General features: G+C 46.3%; 2 protein-coding genes across 2 annotated transcripts in view; one reads left to right on the plus strand and one right to left on the minus strand.

The window, feature by feature from the left end:
- TDRD9 (tudor domain containing 9) overlaps window positions 1–12,199 on the minus strand; it is a 36,052-nt gene extending 23,853 nt beyond the window's left edge. The window contains exons 1-7 of the mRNA XM_053475430.1: window positions 12,061–12,199; window positions 7,129–7,144; window positions 4,172–4,269; window positions 3,832–3,926; window positions 2,559–2,780; window positions 1,771–1,893; window positions 168–252 (exon numbers count right to left, since the gene is read on the minus strand). Coding sequence (XP_053331405.1) covers window positions 168–252; window positions 1,771–1,893; window positions 2,559–2,780; window positions 3,832–3,926; window positions 4,172–4,269; window positions 7,129–7,144; window positions 12,061–12,199 — 778 coding nt within the window. The remainder of the gene's footprint in view (window positions 1–167; window positions 253–1,770; window positions 1,894–2,558; window positions 2,781–3,831; window positions 3,927–4,171; window positions 4,270–7,128; window positions 7,145–12,060) is intronic.
- On the plus strand, window positions 7,369–8,911 carry RD3L (RD3 like). The gene is made up of 2 exons (XM_053475575.1): window positions 7,369–7,747; window positions 8,432–8,911. Exons 1-2 carry the CDS (start codon window positions 7,449–7,451, stop codon window positions 8,724–8,726), a joined length of 594 nt encoding a protein of 197 aa, XP_053331550.1. The 5' UTR covers window positions 7,369–7,448; the 3' UTR covers window positions 8,727–8,911.
- Window positions 12,200–12,469: the final 270 nt, after the last annotated feature.

Consider the following 12,469-nt stretch of genomic DNA (forward strand, 5'->3'; position numbering starts at 1 on the left):
GTACGCAGTACTAGCGTCCTGCATGTCACGATCTGAAATAAAAAGATCATTGGACGTCTTTGTACTGAAAACAGAGCGAAAAAGGTATTTTCCCTTTGAGGGATTCACCACAATTTGGCGTTTCCGACATTTAAAAAAGTAGTGGATTCGTGGATCGCCGCATTCACTGACCTTGGCGGATCGGGAGTTGGTACGTAGAAGTTTACGGACGATCAGCAATAGGAAGTCCACCTCTTCCGTGCGTTCGTGAACCTGAAAATAAACAAGGGGAGAAAAAACAAATCTTACATCGGTAACATCGAGGAACAAAGTAAAGCGACGCTCAACACCGACGCGATTCCATATAATCCAGAACGTGCGATAAGAACAGGTAGCATCTCCTGACCCTCGCCCGTTCTGTAGGTATATACATTTATATCTCTGCTACAGTAACCGGAAACGTACGCTTAAAGCTGTGATAACTTAAAAACGGTTTCAAAAAACTCTTACGTTTTGTGTTTTAATGAAAAACGAACACTTTTGGCTTGCTAGAGCCACACATCCCAGCGCTCGTGGACCGAGAGCCTCATCGGACATTGGCTTACACGCAGGCGCCCATGCAAAAAGAGCCTGGTCCGCTGAACGGCGCAACGAATGAAGCAGCTGTAAGCGAATGAAGCAAACGACTAGTAATTATACCTTATGACTCCATATGAAGCATTAAGAGCCAATCGCACCGTTTCCAAATTGGAGCCTACGAGCACATTTAAGGTTGTAGTAAACAGGATGGCGGGAAAACACTTTCCGCACTTCTTTTTTTTGGAAAATTTCTTGGAGTTTCTAAACTTTTTTTTTATCAGCACAAATAATGCTCAAGATTTATTTGTTTCATCCAAGCAAGCGGGATGGAATATTTCAGTCCTAGAATCCCATATGCGATGGATTAAGCCGACATCCGACACAATCCAAAGTTTGCGTTCTACGTATAGAACTGGAGCTTCAGACAAATCGGGAACGTCAGTTTGTTCTCGGAGGGGAACCGAACGCCGGAAAAAAGACCTGTTCCCCCCCGTACGGCAAAAAGGTCAGACCATTAGTGACATTTCAGCAAGAACAATCCGAAGAAGCGCCAGAAGGAAGCACGGGTGGGGAGAGGGAGGAGAGCGTAAAAGATAAAAGGTAAGAGCGGAACGGCCTCTGTGCTTTAAAAATATTTGCCAGATGTTTCTACAAACTCGTGCCCACCACGGAGCCTAGAAATATAGAAGGAACGGTACAAAGAACGCACGGGACACATGGTGCAAACAGAAGAACGCTCCACCGATGATCTCAAAAAAAAAAAAAAAAAAAAAAAACGTTATATTATATTAATATATATATATATATATATATATATATATATATATATATATATATATATATATATATATATATATATGAATAAATATAAATCAGTCTATGCAAGAAAGCTTTGAATTTCACCCCAAAAAACCATTTATATGATGATTGTATGTAGCAGGTTTTTGGGACATGTGCAATTTACAAGAATTACACGCGGTTAAAATCTGATCTCCAGTTTATCCTCTTTAGAAGCAATAATCCCCCCCCCCCGCTTATGTTATCGGTCATCTCTATAGCAACCAATTTATCGTGGGTTGGGGGATTTTCATTTTTACGGCGTATCAAATCATGCCGAAGGTTGATTTGCGGGGCTGCTGTTTGAACGGGTTAGCCGCAAAAAAAAAAAAAAGAGGTATTTTTAAAACGTGCGTGTTGTGAGACGTCACTTACTTCGTCTATAAAAATGTGAGTGAACTCCATCAAGCTTTTTGCTTTGACTATCTTCTCCAGCAAGACCCCCGTAGTCATGTAAGTCAATCGAGTGTCCACAGCTGTCTTTTTTTCCAATCCCACCTTTAGAGGGAATAATAATAATAATAAAAAAAAAAAATATATATATATATAAAAGCAGGCATGAAGAAAACAGGAAGAGAATATGAGAATATGATCTCTATGAAAAGTAAACGGATCTTCAAATTCTTTATTCTCCGGGCCGCATGGAAACTGAGAATTTACCAAGGAATCATCAGGGCGGTCAAAAGTACCGCATAAGCGGAGCTGAACTGCCGAGAGAATAATGAATACCGTTATAAAACGGAACAAAACCATCGTGTTTCAGAAAAAAAGAACGGTCCAAATTGAGATAAAACCAGTAGCAGACACAAAACATAAAGCGAGAGCATTACGAACCGACGATACTTTTAATTCCCACGATCTCTCTGAGACTCCATTTGAGTCGTGCTATCCACCCGAGGAGAACGGTTTAACGCTGGGATCACAAATATCTTAGGACGGCAGCAAGATGGCGGCTCACGGAGCCCGAGCGAAGGCCATTTTAGACCATTTAAGAGAAATGGGCAAAACACAAAATATGTTGCGATAAGAGGTGCGACGATTAATATCTTCCCCTTTAACGAGCTTAAAGCTTATCCCTGTGGATTAGATGTCTTACCGTCGGATTTAGGTTTTGGACACCATCTGCGAGCGCAATTTATAAAAGCAGCAACCAAACGCTATACCTGATACCCCACCAAGCCACCAAGCGTGCACCCCCGCTCGCTGCTTATCCAAGTCGCGATGCTACGAGCCGCTATCTTCCGAGGCTGGGTTACAACAACGTTACAGAACGACGACTTCTGCATGTGGTAATCCAAGATGAACTGCGGCAACTGGGTACTTTTGCCACTGCCGGTTGCCCCGTGAATAATCGTGACTGAATTGTTCTCAATCAAGGTTATTAACTGTGAAAGGAAAACAAAAAATAAAAGTTATTCAAGCCAACATTACATCATTTGCAAATAAAAAGACGCATATAAAACAGTCATGGTTAAATTGCAGAAGGGAGTTGCGAGTCTATCGCCAATATACCTGATCTTTATAGGCTAAAGATTGCTATTATGAGCACCTGCCCCTAAAAATAAAGAATATTTATAGGGTTTTTTTATTACGTGATCCCCAAGCGGGGCAAAGGCTTGATTCTGGGCAGAAATATAAGTATTACAAGGAACGTCCGGCAGCGCTGACCCTGCTGACAGGCATCAAACTGAGAAGTGTCTGGTGAAGAGAGAAAACTCTGAGCACCCTCAGCCATAGTGGCATCAAAGGCATTAGAGAGTCAGCAGGGTCCTGTGTTCCAATGGCCCTTTATCACTCCCATCACTCCTGTGTCCCAATGTCCCTTTATCACTCCCATCACTCCTGTGTTCCAATGGCCCTTTATCACTCCCATCACTCCTGTGTTCCAATGGCCCTTTATCACTCCCATCACTCCTGTGTCCCAATGTCCCTTTATCACTCCCATCACTCCTGTGTCTCAATGGCCCTTTATCACTCCCATCACTCCTGGGTTCCAATGGCCCTTTATCACTCCCATCACTCCTGTGTTCCAATGTCCCTTTATCACTCCCATCACTCCTGTGTCTCAATGGCCCTTTATCACTCCCATCACTCCTGTGTTCCAATGGCCCTTTATCACTCCCATCGCTCCTGTGTTCCAATGGCCTTTAATCACTCCCATCACTCCTGTGTTCAACAGCCCTTTATCACTCCCATCACTCCTGATGCATGATGCGTTCGCTGATCCAAGTTTAAAAGGCTAATCAATCGTCAGAAAACTGACTTTTTGAACGGCGGTGTAAATGTAATAAACACTCTTAAATTAGTTTCAGCTGAGCGTTTCGATAATTGATTTTAAATATTCCTCGTGTCGAACAGAAGGGGTTCATCGGTTCATTACACTTACGATCACCTCTGATTACCCGCAGGGCGCACGCAGCATTCGGCGTAAATTACCTCTTCCCTGCTTTTTGAGATAGGTAAGTCTGGGTAGCTCCGCTCGGATATCGGCTCCAGCAGTTTGTCCATTTCGGAAAGTTTGCGAATGAATCCTGAAAAGAAAATAAAAGCAAAAGCTATCCGTGATAGACCACTGCAGAGCTGCAGCTTCCACCTTACATAAGTACTTTATTATTATTGTTTTTGAAGACTGCACATAAAAAGTACTTTAATATGCGTTCTCCTTTAACCGAGGAGTCAGGAAAAGTCATCTTCTGTTTAACGGAGACACAGCCACCTACGGCCGGAGAAGATTTCCATCCAAACCGTACAAGTTATAAAACGAGCCGGATTGGACGCGTACCTGGCGGCTTCGCAGCCTTTCCCTTGTACATGGCGAGTTCTTTTTCCTCCATCGCCCTAAACTCCTTGACGTACGCATTTTCGAGCTGCAATCTAGGAAGAAGAAACGAGACACTTTGCTGGGTAACCCAATGCGCAAGTTTAAAAAAAAATATATATATATATTTAGAAAAAGAAATGCATGAAGAAATAAAATGTGGAAAATAATTGAAAAGATGCTGAATCTGGCTGCTCAACCGATCATCGCACGACGCGAGTTAAGATGTCCCACTTCTTCATCAAAAGCCCGCGTTGTTACTAATAGAATGAAATCGCCTGTTCTGTGAATATCAGACTGTCACTTATTGACAAAAAAAAAAAAAAAAAAAAAGCTGCTATGGCATCAGATGAACACCGACCCAAAGTGTGGCACGAGACGCCAATTCAGGACAGCGCAATGTATCGTGGGAACGGGGGACATTCATTCGCAGCCAAGGGATTGACTCTCTGATTTAAAGGGACGATTCAATCTCCTGTACAAAGAATTTTGCGTTCTTTTTTTTACCTGTATGCGGATTCCCGTTACCAGAAGCTGCAGCTCCAGAGCTGTAGGGCACCGCCTCGGGCCGCTGTCCGCGTTTTGGCAGGAAAGCACTCCAATCGCAAACAATGAGGGCGCTTTCTGCACACGCATGCGGAAGGTCTCATTAGACCCCCCCCTGGGAATCTCACACGAGCCAGGGCTGGCTGGCAGCGAGTATAGTGTGCATGCGCGGCGATAGCCTGCATGCCAAGGAGCTGGGGGGGAGGGGCTGGTTGTCCCTTCTAAATATAAGAAGGGGCAACCAGCTGTCATATACATCAAAGTGCATATAGAAGGAGTGTAATTGATAATACCATCACGGATGTGAACTCGCCCAAGCTGGGTTACTTGAGACCATGCGCAAAGAATTCTTTTCATCCCCTTTGTCATTTATCATTATTCGGCCCGTCTATACGGCCCGTTTTTTCCTGCTCTAAAGACTCAGGCCTCAGTCTCTTGTTGGTCTTGTTCAGGAGCCATATGCCTACCCCATAGATTTTTACCGTAGCTGATTATTAATTTGCGTTGACGACACTCGCCGTGACTTTAATTAGGTCTCGGCTCGCAGTGACATATTTCAGACCCGGCCATCGTGCGAGGAACGGTTAAGTATCGGCGGGGGGAAGCCACGAGTCCGATCTGCCTTGAAATCTGTGTAGACAGTCGTGTCGTTGCGCGGCCGGCTCCTCCGGATTATCGTGGCGCCGTATACAATGCGATGTGAAAACCTCCCAGCTGAGCGTTATTAATCCTGACATCTGAACGTTCCCAGCGTATAATATCTGCTTTAATAACAGCCGAGACCCTCGTTGGTTCCGAGCCGCGGCATCGGGGGCACGTTAGCGAAAGGCTTCTGCTAGCCAAGCAGCCCGGGCGCCTGGAGAAGGCAAAATACATAAATATAAAATAGGCGCCAATGCTTGCAAAAAAAAGCTTTAAAAAAAACCCCACTAATCTCGGCGAGAAAGTAAAGGAGAGAGCTGTCTACTCGCGCCCGGGGTTCAAACTAATAAAAAGCGACTAGATAACTGAAACGGAAGAGGAGAGCAGGGGGGGCCGCTTCGGCGACCTTTAGCGCACACAATACCGTCTTATGAACAGAAGAGAGCCGCGTTCCACACAGAATCCGAAGCGGGACAAAAGCAGCAATTATCGGATCGTTAGCTCGGCACGGCGATGACTCGGTAACGGTAAGCCTCTCCCGTCTTGAATGTTCGTTTTAATGCCCGTCGCTTCGGTTTAAACTGCGGTCTTGGCTCGCTTTATTTTTGGCTGGACGTTTCTGCCCGTTGCAGCGGGCAAAATAAATAAAATAAAATAAATAAATAAATAACAACGATGCACTGAAACAGTTAACATTCTGTTCACAGATTACACGCATGTATGTAGACATTTTCCCCATATATTTTATACCCCGTTCAAAAGTTTGGGGTCACTTAGAAGCGTCCTTGTTTTTGAAAGAAAAAGCAAAATTGTCCATTTAAATAACATGAAATGGATCAGAAATCCAGCGCAGACGGGGTTAATGTTGTAAATGACTATTGCAGCTGGAATCTGTTCATAGGCATACAGAGGCCCTTTATCACTCCCATCACTCCTGTGTTCAACGGCCCTTTGTCACTCCCATCACTCCTGTGTTCCAATGGCCCTTTATCACTCCCATCACTCCTGTGTTCCAACGGCCCTTTATCACTCCCATCACTCCTGTGTCCCAACGGCCCTTTATCACCCCCATCACTCCTGTGTTCCAATGGCCCTTTATCACTCCCATCACTCCTGTGTTCCAATGGCCCTTTATCACTCCCATCACTCCTGTGTTCCAATGGCCCTTTATCACTCCCATCACTCCTGTGTTCCAATGGCCCTTTATCACTCCCATCACTCCTGTGTTCAACGGCCCTTTATCACTCCCATCACTCCTGTGTTCAACGGTCCTTTATCACTCCCATCACTCCCGTGTTCCAGTGGCCCTTTATCACTCCCATCACTCCTGTGTTCCAATGGCACGTTGTCTTCATTGATCCAAGTTTAAAAGGCCAACTGATCGTTAGGAAACCCTTTTGCGATTATGTTACAGCCAGAAATATCCTCGTTTCCCATGAAAACAGCCGAGTGACCCCAAACTTTTGACCGGCGGTGTATTGTGGAGTTAAAGTCGGGTAAGAGAGACTGAAATAGGTCTGTGAAGTGACCCCGGGATTGGCACGGCAGAGCCACGTGACTCGTGACCTCTTTAACTTTGGATGCAAGCCCATCATCGGCAGATACAGCCACTCAGTCGCTACACAGACACCGACAATATTCACAGACGCCAGCGACGGGGCGAGCGGAGCGATCTCTTTCTTTACGGATATAAAACACGACAATCTTAATGCCGAGCGATTCTGGACAGAGCGAATCGACGAGCTCAAAAGCATATTGTCGGTCGTTCTATTAACATCTTAGGAATTCTTCCCATATAAGCAGCGAGGAGTAACAGGTAACGTTTATGTCTATTATTATTTTTTCTTCTTAAATTGCCTGAAATGTATTTGAAATGAAATACTCACATCGCTGGTTTTTCTAACATAACTTTTCCGCATGCAGACATTAAAAAAGTACCGGCACCGATTGGGAGCGACTTCGGATCGTTCACGTTTATAAAAGCGAAGCGGACAGTCCCGTTTCCGGGCAGAACGCGCCCCGTTTCCGTCCGGTCGCTAAGCCGACGATGCCATTCTTTGGGTGGATGAGATGGCCGAGGAACGAGTCCGACAAGGCGGCGCAGGGCTCCGGATCGGACGCCGTCACCAAGACTCTGCTGGGGGAATTGCAGTGGCACATGGGGGAGCGCGAGCGACTGCTGCACGAGATCGAAAGCGAGCAGAAGGTCCAGAAGACCGGCGCGGACTACAACTGGCTACGGAACGAGCACAGCCTGAAGCCGAGCATCCCGGTCACCGAACAGCGGCAGCTGGAAGTCCTGTGCGCTCGGATCCAGCCGGCTCACGCGGGGACCGTGCTCAGCAGGTACGCGTTTAAACCGGTCGCGCTTAAACAGCACACCTAAAACTTTTATAAACAAACGCTATGCACCAAAACACCTAGAATCAACATAAAATCTGCCGGCAGATCGGCCCCATCCGGCCCCCCATCTAGTCTGCTGTAAAGACTCAAACCTTAATCAGTCGTTGGTCTCGTCTTAGATTCAGGAGCCGTATGCCTGCCCCATGCATGTTAAAATCCTCTCACTGTATTAGCCCTAACCACTTCTGCTGGGAGGCTGTTCCTCGTATCCACCACCCACTCAGTATAGTAAAACTTCCTTTCATTCCATCTAAGCCTCTGACCCTCTAGTTTTAGTTTATTGTCTCTTGATCTAACATTTTTCTTGCTGTGAAATAAACTCCCCTTCTGTACTTTAATAATTAAAGAGCGTTTTCATTTCTTTAATTCTGGACCGGTCGACGTTAGGTATTCAGCTGCACAACTTTAGCTTAGTAACGAATCCCTCCGCTTCCCACATATTCCGTGATCCCTGCTGCAAAGTTTAAAAACCAACTTGGGAAGAAAAAAAAATGAGATATATAATTATATATATATATAAAAACGGTATGGAAAGCGACGCAGAAATATCTAGCGAAGGTAAAAACTTAAAAAGGTAATAGCAGATTCTTTGATATAATAAATATTTTAGCTTTTTGTGCTTTGCAGATTTCGGGAGGTTCTGGCAGAAAACGACGTCCTTCCTTGGGAAATCGTATACATATTCAAGCAGGTTTTAAAGGATTTCCTGAGCTCCTTGGAGAAAGAGAACCAGCAGGTGAAGCTCATGGACATGTGGAACACCAACGACTCGGTGGACTTGGCGCTGCCCGGGGAGAGCCTGGGATCGCACAGAGAGGAGATCCCGACCGTCTCCAGCTACGTGGACAGGCATACCCAAAGCCTATTCCCAACGTTCTCCAACAGAATATGGAACCTTCCGTACTACTATCCGTCCACATAGACGATCAAAGAAAGACGCTGGGGTCGTCCTAATGCTTCGACGAGACGACACGGGCTTTCTTCAACAAGCAAACGCCGCGAGGAATAAAAAGAAGGATTCTATGCATTGTCCATATGTACAAAAAAAAGAGCAATATTCTTTTTAGCCAGCGTAGCTATTTTTGCATAAGAAAGTGAATAACAATATTTGTATCGTCATACAAATCGTCGTTTTTGAAAGAACAGCAAATTCTGTCCACTTAGATCCCATGAAATGGATCAGAAATCCAGCACAGACGGGGTTAATGTTGTTAATGACTATTGTAGCTGGAAACGGCTGATTTTTTTAACAGAACCTCTTCATAGGCGTACAGAGGCCCTTTATCAACTCCCATCACTCCTGTGTTCCAATGGCCCTTTATCAACTCCCATCACTCCTGTGTTCCAATGGCCCTTTATCAACTCCCATCACTCCTGTGTTCCAATGGCCCTTTATCAACTCCCATCACTCCTGTGTTCCAATGGCCCTTTATCAACTCCCATCACTCCTGTGTTCCAATGGCCCTTTATCAACTCCCATCACTCCTGTGTTCCAATGGCCCTTTATCACTCCCATCACTCCTGGGTTCCAATGGCCCTTTATCACTCCCATCACTCCTGGGTTCCAATGGCCCTTTATCACTCCCATCACTCCTGGGTTCCAATGGCCCTTTATCACTCCCATCACTCCTGGGTTCCAATGGCCCTTTATCACTCCCATCACTCCTGGGTTCCAATGGCCCTTTATCACTCCCATCACTCCTGGGTTCCAATGGCCCTATACCACTCCCATCACTCCTGGGTTCCAATGGCCCTTTATCACTCCCATCACTCCTGGGTTCCAATGGCCCTATACCACTCCCATCACTCCTGGGTTCCAATGGCCCTTTGTCACTCCCATCACTCCTGGGTTCCGATGGCCCTTTATCACTCCCGTCACTCCTGGGTTCCGATGGCCCTTTATCACTCCCATCACTCCTGTGTTCCAATGGCACTTTATCACTCCCATCACTCCTGGGTTCCAATGGCCCTTTATCACTCCCATCACTCCTGGGTTCCAATGGCCCTTTATCACTCCCATCACTCCTGGGTTCCAATGGCCCTTTATCACTCCCATCACTCCTGGGTTCCAATGGCCCTATACCACTCCCATCACTCCTGGGTTCCAATGGCCCTTTATCACTCCCATCACTCCTGGGTTCCAATGGCCCTATACCACTCCCATCACTCCTGGGTTCCAATGGCCCTTTGTCACTCCCATCACTCCTGGGTTCCGATGGCCCTTTATCACTCCCGTCACTCCTGGGTTCCGATGGCCCTTTATCACTCCCGTCACTCCTGGGTTCCGATGGCCCTTTATCACTCCCATCACTCCTGGGTTCCGATGGCCCTTTATCACTCCCATCACTCCTGGGTTCCAATGGCCCTTTATCACTCCCATCACTCCTGGGTTCCAATGGCCCTTTATCACTCCCATCACTCCTGGGTTCCGATGGCCCTTTACAGGTGACTGTAGAACAGGCTTAAGTTTTAGTAAAATGAAATCTGGGGAACAGGTATATAGCTATAAGTGAAGCCTCCGCTATGGTAAGGAACTGGGTCAGAACATCATGAAGCTGCTGGTTGTAGTAGCTGGAGAGCCACCGGCTGCCAACCGCTGCAGGAATCAGCAGCCCAAGGAAATCAAGGAGTTATCGGCCGACGGAAGAATATAAAATGCAGTTAAAGGGACACTTTACCAAACAGCAATGCATTTTAAAGTACTCAAAAATATAATAAATAATAATAATGTATATGGGCAGGGGTATTGTGCAAAAACGCCAAACATTTACAAGGGGGATACCCCAAAAAATGTAAAGGGATCACACAGCTATCATATGCTTTAAAGTGCATGATGGCTGGAGTGTCCCCTTAATAACAAAGTCAGCTGCCAGTAGGAAGGGTGGCTGCATGTCATGGGGAGGAATAATCTGCATTCTGAAATAGTCTATAGTGTAGACAGAGCGTTAGTAGCCGGTGATTCCATCTTTACAGTTCCCGGAGTAGATCCTGCAATAGACCGTCTAGATTGTGGTTTTGTTTCCGCTGAACGTGTTACCGATGCCAGCAATGTAGTTTTAGAAAATATATTTTCCTTTTAAAATCGAATTGAATGCGCGGTTAATAAAATACTCAACACTTTGCGTAACACTTGGTTTTTGGCACGTCTGGCAGCGGGTCTGTTTGTTGGAGTAGCCCTGTTAGTGGGGACGCCGGATAGTAAAATGACGACTCAAATAGGACTCCCAGATAACGGGGAGAAAAAACCCACACTGTATGCTGTACTTTTTCTATATGCGACCAGTTAATGGAACCACTGGGTCACCAAAGGACAGGGGGGACACTTGTCTGTAAAGGGGCGTGGTTAGATGTAGGTGTGGCTAGAAATGTGGGGGTGTGGCTAGAGGTATGCAAGGGGTGGAGCTCTATTAAGAATTGGGGCTTTTAGGGCTGCAGGACCCTGCGATACCCTCATACCCAGCCAACATTCTGAGCTCCTAGAAAAGAGGGGCATCAGGGGAGGAATGAGGGGGCATCAGAGGCAGTTACGGATTTACCTTTTGGGGCCGACCTTGACCCGGTGCTGGGCAGCGCAGACAGCCGTCCGCACCGCCTGCCGGATATGAATTCATATCCCAGCCTGCCGCGTCTTAAAGGCTTTTAATGAAGCCTCCTCGGCATAAATAAGCCAATCAGGGAGATCTAATCTCCCTTGCACAGCGGGAGACTGGGGGGGGGCTTGATCATCTGAGAGGCCGATCTGCCTCCCCAATTTTGTACAAGGGTGACTACCGCCCCCGTCACTGATCAGGGGAGGACAGAGGGATAGAGGGCCCAAGTAGGGACTGTCCCTCCTGAAGAGAGACACTTGGGTGCTGTTTAACCAGAATTAGAATAGTGCATTTTATTTACATTTTAAACCCATTTCCTGCTGTTTCTATACACATTATTGGGGCTTTTAGGTCTGTAGAGCCCTGCAATCCCCTCATGCCCAGTAAACATCCTAAAAACAAGGGGCATCATAGTGCTTCGGTACTGAAGTCACATATACCCCCCCCGCCTTTATGATATTATATAATATATTGGTCCAATGTGGGATTTTTGTAATGTATGCAGAAATGTTAGGAAACGTCATTTGCTGGCAATGGTCTGCTTTTTACCTTTAATTTGTTTAATAAAGTTATATAATTTTGTAGGGAGAGATATATATATATAACCAGGCAGCATGGTTTCAGGTTGATAAACTTACCCCTGGGCCGGTGCAGACGGGCCCTCACTGCTGTCGGTCGGTAGGTGGTCCCCCGGAGACACACTGTCGGCATGCCCGAACCACGAGCCCATAAGCTTCACATCCGACACTGTTTTACCGATAGTAAACCAGTCGTTAATCTGCTCTACCGTCAGCTTGCGCAGCATCGTGTCGGCCGTCCCGCTCGGAGCCGCCGCGGCAATCTCTGCGCCTGTCACTTGTCACGAGACCTGTTGCTAGGCAGGAGAATCCGGGTAACCAAGGAAACCTGTGCTGGCGGGAATTCGCGTCACGTGATAAGAGCTTTTGAGGCCTAAGAGCAGATTTAGCCGCTTTATTAATAATACGAAAAATATTAATAATGATAAATGTTCTGGGTGGTGTCAGCGCGGAGGGTGCGGGTATTATGTGGAAATGTGTAGTGCCGCGAATGGCAG

This window comes from Spea bombifrons, chromosome 9 (assembly GCF_027358695.1).
Source record: "Spea bombifrons isolate aSpeBom1 chromosome 9, aSpeBom1.2.pri, whole genome shotgun sequence".
In the NCBI taxonomy this organism is placed as follows: Eukaryota; Metazoa; Chordata; class Amphibia; order Anura; family Pelobatidae; genus Spea; species Spea bombifrons.

Bases quoted from the DNA above. Each gene is read 5' to 3' on its own strand.
- RD3L (XM_053475575.1), top strand. From the start codon at position 7,449: ATGCCATTCTTTGGGTGGATGAGATGGCCGAGGAACGAGTCCGACAAG. The intron at 7,748-8,431 runs GTACGCGTTTAA...TGTGCTTTGCAG, and splicing joins GCGGGGACCGTGCTCAGCAG to ATTTCGGGAGGTTCTGGCAG.